The sequence below is a fragment of the Zootoca vivipara genome, chromosome 1 (assembly GCF_965207765.1).
Source record: "Zootoca vivipara chromosome 1, rZooViv2.hap1.1, whole genome shotgun sequence".
Taxonomy (NCBI): Eukaryota; Metazoa; Chordata; class Lepidosauria; order Squamata; family Lacertidae; genus Zootoca; species Zootoca vivipara.
The window spans coordinates 58,044,747-58,060,078 of NC_142582.1; the positions used below are offsets into that span (position 1 = coordinate 58,044,747).

Genomic DNA, 15,332 nt, shown 5'->3' on the forward strand with positions numbered 1-15,332 from the left:
CACATTTAGCCTGCCCCAGGGTCACAAAAGTCTGAATTCAAATACTGCATGTTTATTTTTAACTTCTTGAATGGCTTAGCAAAAGATCTCTGATAGGCACACTAGACTAGGACATTTAGCTTCCGCATTCAGCGAGAAGCAGATCTGTTCCTGAGATTCCACAAAGAATTTAACATAGCGTAATATCCCCCTTTACAATCTAGCAATGCTCTCACACACACACACCCCAGGGTAAACCCTAAAGTGCACCAGCCATAGGAACCTCAAGCAAGTTTGCATTTCGTCCTTTAACTTTCATTTGCATGCTTGTTATTCCCCCCCCCCACACACACAATATTTTATTCAATTTTGGCTGATTAACATTCTGTGGCCTTTTAAATGTGTTTGTGGGAGGAGGGTTATTAGTTTGTGCTTGTTTTTGCTTTGTGATATATTTTGTGTCCTCATTTTAAGTTTTTATGTTGTAGACCGCCCTGTGATCTTTGGATGAAGGGCAGTATACAATTATTATTATTATTATTATTATTATTATTATTATTATTATTACTATTAAGCATACAGGTTTTAGGGCCCAGTTGAAAAGTCAACAATTATATCTGGGATAGGTGTTTGCAATGGAAGTCAGTGGCTGTTACATATTCTGCACTCATTCAGAATCCAAATGAGGTTCACTGACATTCTTTCTCAAATGGGTGCTGCTTATTAAGATTGACATGGCTTCTTCTTCTTCTTCTTCTTCTTCTTCTTCTTCTTCTTCTTCTTCTTCTTCTTCTTCTTCTTCTTCTTCTTCTTCTTCTTCTTCTTCTTCTTCTTCTTCTTCTTCTTCTTCTATTTAAAACACCCCATCCAGCAACAAAGGCTCTGAGGGCAGGGCACAGCTACAGAAATAACACAATAAAAGCAAAACAAGAATCCAAAAACCATTTTCATCCAAACATGAAAAAGCACAATAAAATGGGACATCTTAACAATGAAAACTCAGCAGACAACCACAGATAGATATAGATGGATGTGTTTGTGTGGGGGAGGGTTAGAGAGAGAATCAAGCGTGGGAACATTTAAAAGCTCTTTGGCACTGAAATGATATAAACACAGGCACTTTGCGAGCATCCCTGAGAACACCCCAGAGGTGGCATACCAGAAACAAAAAGACTCTCTCCGGTCATCACTTACTTTGAATGACTAGGGCACCCCAGTTCAAATTAATATCACAGTGACTGAGCAGACCACTAGGGAGGAAGACAATAAAGCAAACATAAATTATGTAGGGTTTTAAATCTCGGTACCCACAAGTTGAATGGACTCTGAAACCCATTGGGAGCTGGTCAATCTGCTAGCATGAACTGGAAGGGTAGAGGTAGCGTGGGGTGGGCACACAGTGGATTTTCATCACTCGTGATAAAAAAAAAGTGTATTTAGCTTTGCTTTCATCTATATCAGAAGCTGCCTTATATTATTATTATTTATTGAATTTATGTACCACCCAGAGGTCTCAGGGCGGTTCAGGAACACAGCAAGTGTCAGGAACACAGGCAGCAGCTTCCTACCAAGCCCAGTATTGTCTACACTAACTGTCAGCACCTTCAGAGTTTCAGACAGGAGCCTGACTTGGAGTTGCCAGGGAGTTGGAGCTGTCTACCCCTGAGCCACAGCTCCCCCTTCACTACTATGCTGGCAACTATGCAGGCCCTCATGCAGAGGTCTTCTCCAGACATGTTAGCTGTAGCCTTTTAAACTGGAAATGTCAGGGATCCTACATGGGATCTTCTGCACACAAAGTGTGGGCTCTGACACTGAGCTATAGCCTCTTCCCAGCTGTAGGCCAACTTGCAGAAAATGTGGCAAAATAACTTGAGTTCAAAATGGAGAATGGACACAGGTTTCCCATGCAATCCTAGGCATCTCATTCCTCTCCCTCTCCGTGTCCAATTCATTCATTATTATTTTTTATAATATATTTATAAGATTTTTAAAACAAATAAGAAACATTTAAAAATACAAAACAGAAAAGGACATACAACACAAAAAGTACAACAATACAAAAAATATAAAAACAAAAATTCAGACTTATAACCCTAGTTGCTAATCTATTGACTTCCTCATTCCTCCTCCTTCTGCGATTCTTTACATATCTTCAGTAGTAAAGTCTAAATCTTATATACTTTCTAATTATTACTTTAATATTACCTTGTTTCTATATCTTTTACATCTTAACCTTTTATATTCTAACCAAATCTTCTTCTTAATTAATTTATCATCAATTTCTAACAATACTTGTTTTACACCATTGTATTATCTACAACCTCTATTTTATCTCCCTCACTTCCACTAAGTCTAATCTATTATATGCTTATTCTTTAAGTAAATTTTAAATTTCTTCCAGTCTTCTTCCACTTCTGCTTCACTTCGATCTTGGAGTCTCCCGGTCAGTTCAGACAGTGTCCAATTCATTCATTGACTATTTTAATGCCAAGGGGGTGTCTATGTTTTCTTAGTGTGTTTAAGCCCCAGTTGCAGCCACACCATGCTGCCATTAGGTTCCCCAATCCAGTGCCAGTGCGCACAAATGGAGCCCTCAGAACACCCATCTTTGGCACCAATAAAAAACATACAGTTATTTTGGCTTGTTTGTTTGTTTGTTTGGCAGGAGAGTTGCCTGCTTTTTTCTTAGTGTTATGGGGCACATGTGGCACAGTGACAGTGATGGAGAAAATCCTTTTCTTCAATGGAAACACCTGTGAGAATGAAAAGAAATAAGTTTTGCATGAAAGAAGCCATTTGGCCTCTACTACTGCTGCTCTGACTAAACTCTGTCGGTCATTATTCACCTCTGCTTAAGAGGATGTGCTTGGATGCTGCAGTAGCTCCTAGTGTTAAGGAAGAAAGTTTGGGCACATCCACATAGCTGCGAAATCCTCCTTTTAAATGAGCAAAGGGTGCCACTTAGCTACAGGGTGCTGGATGGACTGTGCCATGCGATGCCAGTGGTCATTCATATCGTTGGGTCCTCGTTTCCCCAGCACAGCCTGTCCTACAAGCTGCTTGCTTCTGGGATGCAGCTCATAAATGGAAATGAGGAGAGCACAATCCCAAACTATAGGCTGAGGCAGGTGGAACAGGAATGTTTCATTGAAGACAGTAATTGATGCCAGGGTCTTGGGCTTGGATTTCTGATGCTTCTGCTTATGGAGATTGCAGAAGACATCGATCCTTGCATATATACCTGGAACAGAAAGAGCATCAGAAGGAGTGGCAACATGAACACCAGAGTCTCTGACAATTCTGGAGTTATTGTCCCAAGATCACAACTATTCCTCTGAATTTGGCAGAGATTTAAAAATTTATCTTTTCCTTGCATTGAGGCTGAGAGGGAGGAATCTGACGATTATTGGAAGCAGCAATACCTTCTATCTCTGTGAGAGGGAGGACTACAAATGTCTGTGACATAGCCATACAGGAGAGGCAAAAGGAGGAAGAATCGAACACTGCAAATGAGATATAATGTTCTAAGGCTTCAGAAGCACCAAGAACAACATACTCTGGAGCAAACTGGATATGCAAAATAATCTCTAACTGGGTTGCAAGAAAGCAACTACAGAACATTAAACAAGGGATCTAGTAGGGTTGCCATATTCCAGTAAAACAAAAAAAGCAAGCCTGTAGTCCTCATCTATGTACAGTATGTCAAAGCCTTGCAGTTTTGTATCTGCTGGTGTCAGAGATCAAAGCTGGACTTTATCAGAAGATAAGGGTCAGGGTCCCTATATAGTTCCCCCACCCCCTTCAATTATTATTATTTGGTCATTTCTCCAGCCCACCTATCAGAGGATTTGTGCTCTATTGCCTTTCAGCACTATGCTACATCCATTATCTTCAGCCACACCTTTGGACCACTTCCTGCACTACGTGCCTGAAACAACTTCAAGGGGGACAGAGATACTGAGCTAGGATTTCAAGACTGATGTTATACCTTTAATGCATTCGGGGGGGGGGGGGGAATGATCATTTCCCAAGACACTCTCCACCCTCAACTATTACTGCTACAGTGTCTGTAGAACTTTAATCTGGCTCTAATGATACCGAGACTACATCTCTGGGTCAGTTTGTATCAACATATTCAAGAATATGTGAGTCACCTCTTTGCAGGTGGGACAGCAAGTTGGAAGAAGGCAGAACCCAAACATCAGGCAAAGAACAAGAAAACAGATATATTTACGTTTCTCTGGACTGTTGTACAAGAAGGCAGTTTTCACTTTCAGTAGCCCAACTTCTATCCTCTGAGAGATCGGAAGACACTTCAGTGACACAAGAACTTCTCCGACTGTGTCCTGTGAAAAGATGTAAGGGAAACACTGGAGGGGAAGGCCAGCAAATCCACTTGCAAATCTCCTTCAGCCTTACTAACCTTGAGGCCCAGGAATTTCCTTAGGATTGGAATGGGGGAGAATAAAATCAGCTATGGCTTATTGCCACCCGCTTTTTATTTTGTGTCTGCTTTTTATTCTGTTGCTTCTATGGACAAGGGGTGGCAGTTTCTTCCTGTGGATGCTTGTGGGCAACAAATCATGGTGGTCAAAGGTATTAAGTTGTTAAAAAGCCACAGAGTGAAAGTCTACTTGGCACAGAGTGGGCCAAGTAGTGAAAAACAGGGTGGGAGCTATTACTAAGGCTGTTGGTTGTTTAATCTGTTTGAATGTATTGTGTGCATGTTTGTGTTCTACCCAGGCATTTGGTTAAACTGGTTTAATTTTTGTTGTTGTACTTGTTTTCCTTACGACAGAATAGTAAATTTATTGTTTATTTGATTTAGTAAGACTCAGCATGGATATTGAAATCCCTCGAGCCTGTTGTCTTTAACATTTCATCTTGTTGGTTTCAGCCTGGTTTTCTATCTTGCCAAAATTACATTAAATCTTAATTCTGTCTTTTATGGTGTTAGCTATTCCTTCCAGCTTTGTGTCATCTGCAAATTTATAAGCACCCCATCTATAAATGGGAGCTCTGGTAATGCACAAATCATGTCTTCATAATTTTGATAATTTTCTGGGTGATTTCTCTTTGTGGCAGTCTGTTTGTGTAACAGAAATCCACTTGCACAACAAAGGGACTTAATATTTCTCTTTTTCCACCCCCCTCTAACCGCCCCCCCCCCAACCAGGCACCCTCAAAATTATTTCTGGAGTGCTCCCTCAACGCTTGGGAGCAGATTCTGTGGGTGAATTGAAGGATGCAGGGGTGAGAAAGGGAAGGAGATGTCCCATTCCATGAGCAAGTAGCTGCTTGCACTACTCTCGATCTCACCTTCTGTGTCAATAATCTGGAATTTTTATTTTGTAATAAAAAAATTAATGTAGGATTTTGAGAATTCTCCCAAAGTAATGAAGAAAACCCACAGCTACCTTTGTCGCCTTCTGTAATTCTTCACAGAATTCAATCTTTCTGGAAGCATTAAGTGCATTCAGAGCTATTCTCACTTCCCCCAGAGGCATATGTCGGGAATATCTGTCAAAGTGTTTAACCTATGGAATAATTGACATAATAAAACAACAACAACAACAACAACAACCATCTGTATTGATTTATGGTGCTTATTCCTGAAATGCTTCACATGCATTTATCCCTGCAATTCCCCACCCACCCACCCACCCACAGGCTCTGTAAATTAGGCCGTCGGTATTATCCCTATGGATGGTGGACTGAAGAGAGATAGTGTGGTTTGCGTAAAGCCACACGAAGAGTTCAAAAGTGAGGTGATATTTAAAACTGAAGATTTCTACCCATAGACCACCATAGTATATGAAGTTTGAAAAGACAAATCAGTAGGTCGTAGTCAATTAATCTTTACTCAGAGTAGACCCATTACAATTAGTGGGCATGACTAACCAAGTGCACTCTGAGAAACAGTTCAGGCTTCCTCAACCTCGGCCCTCCAGATGTTTTGAGACTACAATTGCCATCATCCCTGACCACGGGTCCTGCTAGCTAGGGATCATGGGAGTTGTAGGCCAAAAACATCTGGAGGGCCGAGGTTGAGGAAGCCTGAGTTAGTTGCATACAGCCAAGTATTTCCTGCAAAGGTCATAAGACCTCGGGGGAATTTCCACTCAGAAATGTAAGGTGGTGTTGAAATTCCAGGCCTTACTCTGCTCACACAAATTGCTTAAGTTGATCCTAGATGCTGTTTCTCAGTTCAGGTGTTATTAATACTGTAACATGATTTCCACATGAATATTTTGCTTTTCATTGTGTATTCCTTCTTGGTTAGTACTGGGAGGGAAGGGCGAGTGCAAAAGTTAGCACTCCATTAATTAATTATAATTAATTAATATTACATTTATATCCCACTTTTTTTCCCAGGGGCTCAAGGTGGCATATATGGTTTCCCCGCACCCCGTTTTATCCCCACAACAACCTTGTGAGGTAAAGTTAGTTAGAGAAAGTGACTGGCCCAAGGTCACCCATTGTACTTCAAGGCTCGGTGTGGATTTGAACCCTGGGAAATAACCTTCATAACTATCTTACACTTATTTGAACAGATACCCCAGCGTGTTCCTTATAACACAAGTCCCATGCTGTTGCTTTTTCTATTATCTGATTTGTTCAGTTGCCGCCTCCCTTTCATACTGGGGTTGATAAAAAGCACTATTTCATTCACCTCATCAACGAACACGTCAAAATTTTATCCGTTTGCTTTTTTGTGTAGCTCACAGAAACAGTTTCCCCTACATGCAAGATAAAATGTAGGTATAAACGTCCACCAAGCAGCCTGAGAAGCTTTGGGAAGGATTTTATTTTTTAATTTTTTTAAAGTTGGCTAAAGAGCCCAATATATTGAGAAAAAAGGAAACATACGCTGACAGGAAATGCAGAAATAACAGTAATAGGACACCATGTGTCAAGCCAAGCAAAAGGAAATGGAAGGAAGTGGAACAGAGGGCAATATGTACCCTATGGGTGCAGTAAAGACATGTACTTATTGGAGATCTCCACAAGATGGAGGCGTTGCTCCATAGGCAGCTGAAAGATCAGCAGTTCAGGTTGGTAGCCTCCCTATGTCGGTCTATAATGCACCTAGTTTTTTAGTTACAATTTGAAAATACATCCTTACGTGCTTTGAAAGGGTTTTCCCGCCTTTTCCACCCCACCTCACCCTCAAACCACACGACTAGAGCCCTGTCTTTCCTTGAGGTAATTTCTTGCCGCAGTTTGAGAACAGTGGCTTTAAAAGTGCCTCATGTATGAAATGCCATAAAACGTCAGCTTGCAAGTCTCAGTCTTGGTATGATGGTCAAAAGAAGATGTCAGCTAGTTCGGTTGTTCAGTGTTGCAGCTTAGTTAGTTGGTGTTAGGGCAACGGTGATGCTTCGCATCTGTATGTATCTGTATCTGAAAAGCCTACCAAGCTGGAGCTTTCTTTCCTGTGTATGATAACTTCATCCAGAGCTCTTTTCTAAGCCTATTATTTATACAGCTGCAAAAGATCTGGACCTTTCTCTGCTGTGTGGTGGCTAGTACTGCAAGCAAGATCCACACTTTCACACAGTCTGTGTGTGTATCTTATATCAGATTCCTAATGAATTACAGTGGTACCTTGGTTCTCAAATGCCTTGGTTCCCAAACGCCAAAAACCCGGAAGTAAGTGTTTCGGCTTTCGAATGTTTTTGGGAAGCCGAAGGGCCAGTGCGGCTGTCGGCTATTGTTTCCGGGACGCTTGCACAATTCAGAAGCTGCGCCTTAGTTTTCAAACATTTTGGAAGTCAAATGGACTTCTGGAACAGATTACGTTTGGTGCTTTTGTTTTTGCTATTTATTTTGCGTTTTTGTTTTTGAGGCTTTTCCGGTTAATTTGTTTTTGTGACTGTATGGAACCCAGTTCAGCTACTGATTGATTGATTGTGTGACTGCGGAAATGGATAAAAGCCCCCCATCCAAACAATGACTATCTCCAGTGCAGGTAAGATTTTTAATTTTTATCATCTACAATACTGTCTTATTTATTTTATAGTACAGTACATTGATTATTGCTTTCATTTTATGGATCAATGGTCTTGCTAGATAGTAAAATTAATGTTGAATTGCTGTTTTAGGGGTTGTATTTAAAATGCTGGAATGGATTAATCCATTTTGCATTACTTTCTATGGGAAAGCGTGCCATGGTTCTGGAACACTTTGGTTTTGGAATGGACTTCCAGAACGGATTAAGTTTGAGAACCAAGGTACCACTGTATACCCCAGTCCACACTTCACAAGATAACAAAGATTGCAGGGCGTAGGGGGAGGGAGGAGTGCTCAGCCCCACTTGCAGCCACTGCTTTCCTCTTGCAACTGCCCTCAGGCCTCCCCTTCCTCTTCAGCTAGGCTCACTTCCATGTTTGGAGCCTTTTTTGGGAGGACATTTGCAGTGAGGAATCAGGAGCCAGCAGAAAAGTTCAGTACCTCCACCTCCTCCTCAACATTACACCCCCTGCAAGTCCCTTTGCAGTCCAGGCTGGGAACTGTGTCTTTCCCTCAGCTAGGAGAGATGGCACCTCTCAAACATGTGGACCTATACATGATTTTGGCAGCTCAACTGTCTATTGCAGCTCAAAGGAAAATGGCTCAGAATCTCACATTGGACCGATGGTACCACCCCTTACTGCGTATAGGTGTGACTTGAGATTTAAACAAGGGCTGGAACTTTCAGGTGCTTTCCACATGTTATGGCATTGCCTTCTTACACATATGTACAGCAAGACCAACATTTGCAAGGCAACCATCATTACAAGCCTGGGAGATTTGGAATTACACCAAGTACTTTGTTTATATGAGAACAACCTCCATTTTCATCTCTCTCCCTTGGGACTCGACTTTGTTACTCAACTTAAAATAAAGATGAACCTATGTTACATGCCTTCTATTTGTTTTGTTTTTTCCACCTTTAAAAATATTTCTTATAACTGTTTGTCATGTTATATGTACACTGAAAAACAGCAACAGCAACAACCGGGAAAAGATAGACATAACATTTTACAAGGACAGGAAGAAACACCACGGACAGAATAATTGCCAACCAGGAAGAACAAGGATATAGCTTGAGTGCCTCACTTGTAGATCTATAAATCATCTAATGTGGCAGCACAAATGGAAGTTATTCATATTGCAGCTGTTGTATAAGGGATTCTTATTTTGACTGGAAAGTAATTGAAATTAATAAGATTTTGGAACGCATAAATAAAGAAAATAATCAAGCCATCAAATCTAGCACGCAGGGGGCCACCTAAATTACCAGTATATAATTCAGTACAGTGGTACCTCGGTTTACAAACTTAATCCGTTCCGGAAGGCCATTCTTAAACCGAGGCACGCTTTCCCGAATGAGGCCTCCTGCTGCTGGTGCCCTTCCACTGTTAGGATTCCGTTCTTGGACTGAGGTAAAGTTCGCTAACCGGAACACTACTTCCAGTTTTGTGGAGTTCGTAAACCAAATTGTTCGTAAACAGGGCTGTTCTTAAACCGAGGTACCACTGTCTTTGAATGATTGGTATTAGTAATTGTATTATAATTTGGTATTGTTATAATGAGGCTATTATTGGATTATAATTGAAAAATTAAAAAAAATATTAAAAATATTTTAAAAGTCTATTTTAAAAAATGTGGGGAAGAGGAATGGAAGAGAGGAACCTCTGGTGAAGCAGGTCTCTGGGCTACCGAGGAGAGGAATCAGCAGAACAGAAGCATAGAAGGGATCCTGAGGATCATCTAGTCCAACCCCTTGCAATACAGGAATATGCAGCTGTCTCATATTGGGATTGAACCTGTAACATTGGCATTATTAGCACCATGCTCTAACCAACTGAGCTGACATCCTTAATATTCTGGGGCATATCCACTCCCTTGAAGCCACTTGCCACTGATTCACCCAAGCCCCCACCCACTTGCACTACAGCAACAACCAGGCTAGCCAAGACTCCATTAAACACCCTCTTAGACACACTAGCATGCATGGGACTCACCCATATCATCTTACCTGCTTTTTTGTGGGAGCAGAACTTTAGTGCTAAAACACTGAACCAGGAATGTGGGAAGCTCTTATGTAAACACGCCCTTCTGTAAAACTATAGAAGACTACCCACTATCGCTCTCACCTGTAACTTGATGCTGCTCCTTGTCAGTTCGGCCTCCTGCAGGGTACAAGTAAACTGATCCCCAAAGTCTGGGCTGCTGGAGTTCTTTGCCACGTGGGTCTGCCATTCGTGGACAATATACTGGAGATCAGGAGACTGGGAGGGGGCCCCGCTCAGCAGCCTAACCTTGACAAAGGTGTTGGTGCACCCTTGGGTGGGTAGGCCCAGGGCTCCTGTGACGGTCAAGAGGAGCTCCAGCTGCTCTTTGTTGTAGAGAAGTGAGAACTTCAGTTTGCCTGGATACTCATCAGAAACAACTGCGTCACTACTCATGTTGCCCATTTCGTGGCTATTTTCTGAAGCTGTTGGCGAAAAGCAGATCCCAAGTTTCTTGAGCTCCTTTTGGATTCTTTGGATCTGGACAAAATGAGAAAGGTGTGCTCTTAAAGGTGACTGACTTCTGAGTAAACAAACATTGGGTTGAACTGTTATAGGCGTATTTATTTATTCATAAAAAAATACTTGTATACCACCATTTTAAAAGGATCAAATGGTGGTTTACAACAACACAATTAAAAAACACAGATCACTAGCTATTACAGAAAATATTTTTCTTAATTGTCTGTATAGGCCTGGCAGCATAGAAAAGTCTTCGGCAAATGTTTGAAGGTTAATGCAGAAGATGCCTACTAAATCTGTATTCGACAGGGCTGGGCCAATGAAAGGCTCAGTTTCATGTGGATGTCCATGGAGTTTCACCAGCTTGTGGGACAACCAGTGGCACTCCTATAGATGTTCACAGTGATCAAGCAGGGAAAGAAGTGTTTAGGCAGTCCCTAAGGTATCTTGAACCTAAGATAAATTAATACAAAGACCCGGAACCTGGCTCAGTAGTGGATGGGCAGCCACTGCAGATGTTATAACGGTGGTGTCACATGTCGACAGCCATGTGTCCCCATCAGCAGTCTGGCCGCCACTTTCTGCAGCAGCTGGAGCTCCCAAAGAACAGACACCCATAGAGCACATTGCAGTAAACCAGCCCCAGTGCATGAACTACAGTGGCCAGGCTATTCCTCTCCAGGAAAGGCTGTAGCTGACCAACCACACTTTGGCTTCTAGTGACAGGAATGTACCCAGGAGTACCTAAGCTTACATAACTGCACTTCCAGAGGAAGTGCGACCCTGTCCAGAATGGGTAACTTGCCTACCTCCCAGACATGGGAGCCACCCTCTCAAAGAGCTTCCGTTTTTCCAGGATTCAAACAGTTTATTGGCCCCCATCTAATCCAGCACTGCATTCAGACACCAGACCAGAGCTTGCATAACCACTCCTGATTCAAATGTTATGGAGAAGTAGAGCTGCGTGTCATCAGCATACCACTGACACTTAGCTCCAGGACTCCTAACGAGTGTTCCCAATAGCTTCATATAGATGTTAAATTAATTATATAGGTTCAGTTGATTAAAATAACATAAAACCCAAAAACCCATTGAAAAGAGTTGCAAAACTCTTCAAGGATTGGAGGGTGGGGTTCTGATGTTACCAACACCAGCCAATCACTGCTATGCACAGCTGCACAATGGCACAACCAATTAACCCCAAACTCAATCCCAGGCAGGGAATTCCACGTCTGGTTGCAACCGGGAAATTAGTATACTTGCCTTGACCTCATGAAAATACTCTCGAGCGATGCCGAGAAGAGGTGTTTGCAATCTTTCCCCCTCGAAGGCATGCTCTTCTGGTATCCTTCTCTGGACTTCATTGGCAAATTTTCTTTCTGCAAGAACAAACATAGCTGAGAAGACAATTGAGAGACAAGTGGGACCATACATGAATATAAGAAGGGAAGGAGCAAATATTTTTCAAAAAGGATCTTTGATAGGTTGGAGCAGGAATAGTTGATATCCATTGGCCCTGGTTGGGTAGAAGGCAGAAAGGGCAATAAGCAGAGCTAGGGTCAATGATAGGCAGAGCCAACTAATACCAGTTTCATCCCCACCCTCCTCCCTTCTGAGTTATGTAGCACTGAGACTAAGAAGGAGGCTGAATTGGAGGTACGAAAGCAGGTAGGTGCGGGCTGGCTAAGAACTGACCAAGGTTGGTGGGCAGTGTCCCATTCTCCTGGATGGACCAGCCTCTGCTTGATTGGAGGAACCCATAGAAACTTTTCATTACAAAGTAATGAGGTCATAAGGAAATGATACCTCCTACCAAGTTTTGCATCAGAGTACCGTACAATAAAATGAAAAGCTGCTCACATAGGTATCATGCAGCACCTGAGCCACATGTTTGTCATCATGCACCTAGATATAATGCCCTCTTTGTGTTTTCATGCACCTGTGCAACTTCCATGCTTGCAATTCCCCCCATTCAGATCAATGGAGGGAGAGGGGATGTGGAAAGGGGATCCACTCACAGAGCTATGCCTCCATTAACATGAATGGGGAAACTCTTCTAGAGAACAGTTGCACCTCTTGCATTGCCTTCAGTTCTTTCCTAGTTAGGCTGCAAGTGTTCCTGACAAGAGTAAGAAGCAAGCCCAGGAGAGCGAGGCTTATTCAAGTCACACTCCAACAAGCTTTGTCTCTTTGTGATAGGTCATCGTGATTTTCCGCCTAATTTGGCTTAGTCCTTGATATAATTGTTCAACCCAAAGGAACACTTGCTTCTTATCCATAATGTTCTCTGTAACGTACCTTCCCAAAATCTGCTGGATTTCCGGCATCTGCTCAGTTGGCAGGTCAGAATGATTAATGCCACCAGCAGCAGGAGAACAGACAGTGCCAACATGCCATATTTCCAGATATCGGGGAAGGGCAGCTGAAGTAGGCTGGGCTTTGGTTGGGTCATAGCTCACTCCCTGCTGGAAACAAAACGGATGCCCTTCAAAACTACTAGCAGTCACATCATGTTCAATCTGTACCATGGAAATGGAAAAACATGGAGCAATGTCCTCCAGTTGTTGGTCTCCCAATCCTCATCATTCCTGGTCAGTATGGCCAATGCACATCTGGAGGGTACCACATTGGTAATCCCTGGCCTGAAACCAGGTTGGCAAGCCTGCAGTCCAGATCCAGCCAGGCAATGGATTTGATGTTGCTCCCAACTCCCTACTTTCCCCCCACTGAAGGCTGGTCTCTACCATGAATGGAGAACCACAGCTTTGTACTAGGGAGGAAAATCCCCTGTCCCTAGATTAGAAATCACCCATCACTCAGAAGAGAGGTTTCAACTTTTAAATACATAAAAAGCCAAATCAAATGGGGAAATGTTGCAAAATGCCTGAATATGTATCTGCAGGTGAAATAACGCCATATCTACATGGCCAGAATTTTGTTTTCAATGAGGCTTATTGCCTTTTCCTTCAAGCTGCATTCCCAAGCTATCCAGCTTGTGAAGGCCAGGCCGGTGACCTGTATGAGCCTTATATTGTCCACTGGAACCTCTATGTTATGGGGCCATCTTTTTAGCAGCTCACTTATTGATAAAAATAAGCAGTGCAGATAAATACAGTTCTTCAAGCCAACATGCAGACATGTCATCACTGCGAAAGCAGAGTTTAGACAAGATCCAAAGAAGCCAACAAAGGTGAACAGTGACGGGGAAAAGGGGGTTGCCTGAGTCACAGTCCTGAATTATGGGATCTGCTTGGCTTGAGCACAGAGTGCCCAGACCAGAAATATACAGTGGGAGGAAGCAGCTCAGCAATTGTACTGTGCAAAATATTAACAGGTGTTGTTTTCAAAATATTTTACGCACATATATTTAACCATTATTTTCCAGAGATCCAGAGAACTTTAAAAACCAAAACAAAGATGAGTCCGTCATGCCTTGTTATTCATGCTTACTTGACTCTCCCTGTTGTGGCTTCTGCTGCTGCTATATAATTTGGGGGGGGAGGGATCTCAGGTATGCTGATTCAGTACACCCAATTCCCAGAAGCTATGCTGCTTAGCCCATGTGAAGGGATGGGCAATCTGCAGATTTGCCAGATGCAGACAATCTCAGACGGTGCACAGGATGTTCAGTCATTGTTAGATGAGGAACTCAGGAGGAGATGCTAATGCTGGTGAGGGGCAGCCACATGCCACACCGTGCCTCCTCTTTGCAAGCACCTCTTTCCACAATTCTGATTGTCCTCTAGAGTAGAAAGGCATATTCCATGTTATCATCTCAAGTCCCAATAGGAATCCATGGGAGAGCCAGCCTGTTTATGATTATCCTACAAGTGTCTCAAGCTCCTGCCACGCTGTAAACCTCCACCTGCCACAACACGCCCGCCCGCCCACGAGCCACAATTTTGAATCGTACCTTTTCAGACGCCTGCTTGAGAAGGGAGATCCTGGTGCTTGCTGCAAAAAAGTAGCGTAGGACTTCCAGTGCAGAAAGAACTGGCACGCTTCACCAGAAAAACGAGTTCTGCCTCATACAGCAAGAAAACTGGGATACAACTGATCTGGATTCATTCTGCAGAGCTGAAAAATAAGATCTTTATCTCCTTTTCCTAGAACAAAGTGCATTTGCCCATTTGCCCAGATCTCTTTTAAGGTTCAGGATCAGCATCTGGGGCTGCTTTCAGATGACACCAAATCTATTAGCCACCTTCTTGCTAAACATGGAGCATCTGCACTCCCCTGATTTATGTTCCCCCAAAGCATTTTGTACTTGGCCAACACGGAACCAACTTCCTAGAGCTATTGCACAGTAGATTTTAATAGGTGTGCTCAGTCACCATGAAACCAGCACATGTTTAGGGCAAGAGTAACTAACCTGGGATGGCTTTGTGTTTCCCTAAACGTAAGTTTGCTCCAGAATTCTGATTAGAAATATAGAATTCCTTGGAAATTTGGATGCAAGTGTCCTAACAGAGGCCAAATGGGCAATGTGTGCTCAGAGAGCCATGCGCACACCATCATTTCTATAGGTAAGAGAGTTTTTCAGCATAGCTAGATTGAATTGCTATAGTCCCACTTTCCAGGATGCAACAGAATATTATTAAGTTCCATTCTCCCATATCTAACTTAGCTCTCTACACACTGGACCAAAGTGTATCAGAAGGAATCTTTCACACATGCAAAGTCTGCAGCTGCACTGATGGGCATGTGCTTGTTTTAGGCCTTCTGAATTCAGAAATACTTGCAGAATGTTATGGCAAATTATCACAAATGCCAGAATTCGGATGCTATTAATGCTGGCATGGTGTGCCAACTGCACCTCTTTTTAGACTA

At 42.6% G+C, this 15,332-nt stretch overlaps 1 protein-coding gene across 2 annotated transcripts; it reads right to left on the reverse strand.

Moving 5' to 3' along the window:
• Positions 1-1,943: 1,943 nt before the first annotated feature.
• LOC118089537 (synaptotagmin-6-like) lies at positions 1,944-14,547 on the reverse strand. 2 transcript variants are annotated; one of them, XM_088665702.1, is made up of 7 exons: positions 14,416-14,547; positions 12,801-12,967; positions 11,766-11,881; positions 10,125-10,520; positions 5,400-5,519; positions 4,217-4,328; positions 1,944-3,223 (listed from the first exon to the last, which is right to left on the reverse strand). In XM_088665702.1, exons 2-7 carry the CDS (start codon positions 12,952-12,954, stop codon positions 2,922-2,924), a joined length of 1,200 nt encoding a protein of 399 aa, XP_088521828.1. In that variant the 5' UTR covers positions 12,955-12,967; positions 14,416-14,547; the 3' UTR covers positions 1,944-2,921. The 2 variants fall into 2 exon arrangements, with proteins under 2 accessions (XP_088521828.1, XP_088521833.1); XM_088665707.1 differs by having other exon boundaries at positions 12,801-12,964; positions 14,416-14,521.
• Between the last annotated feature and the right edge of the window lie 785 nt (positions 14,548-15,332).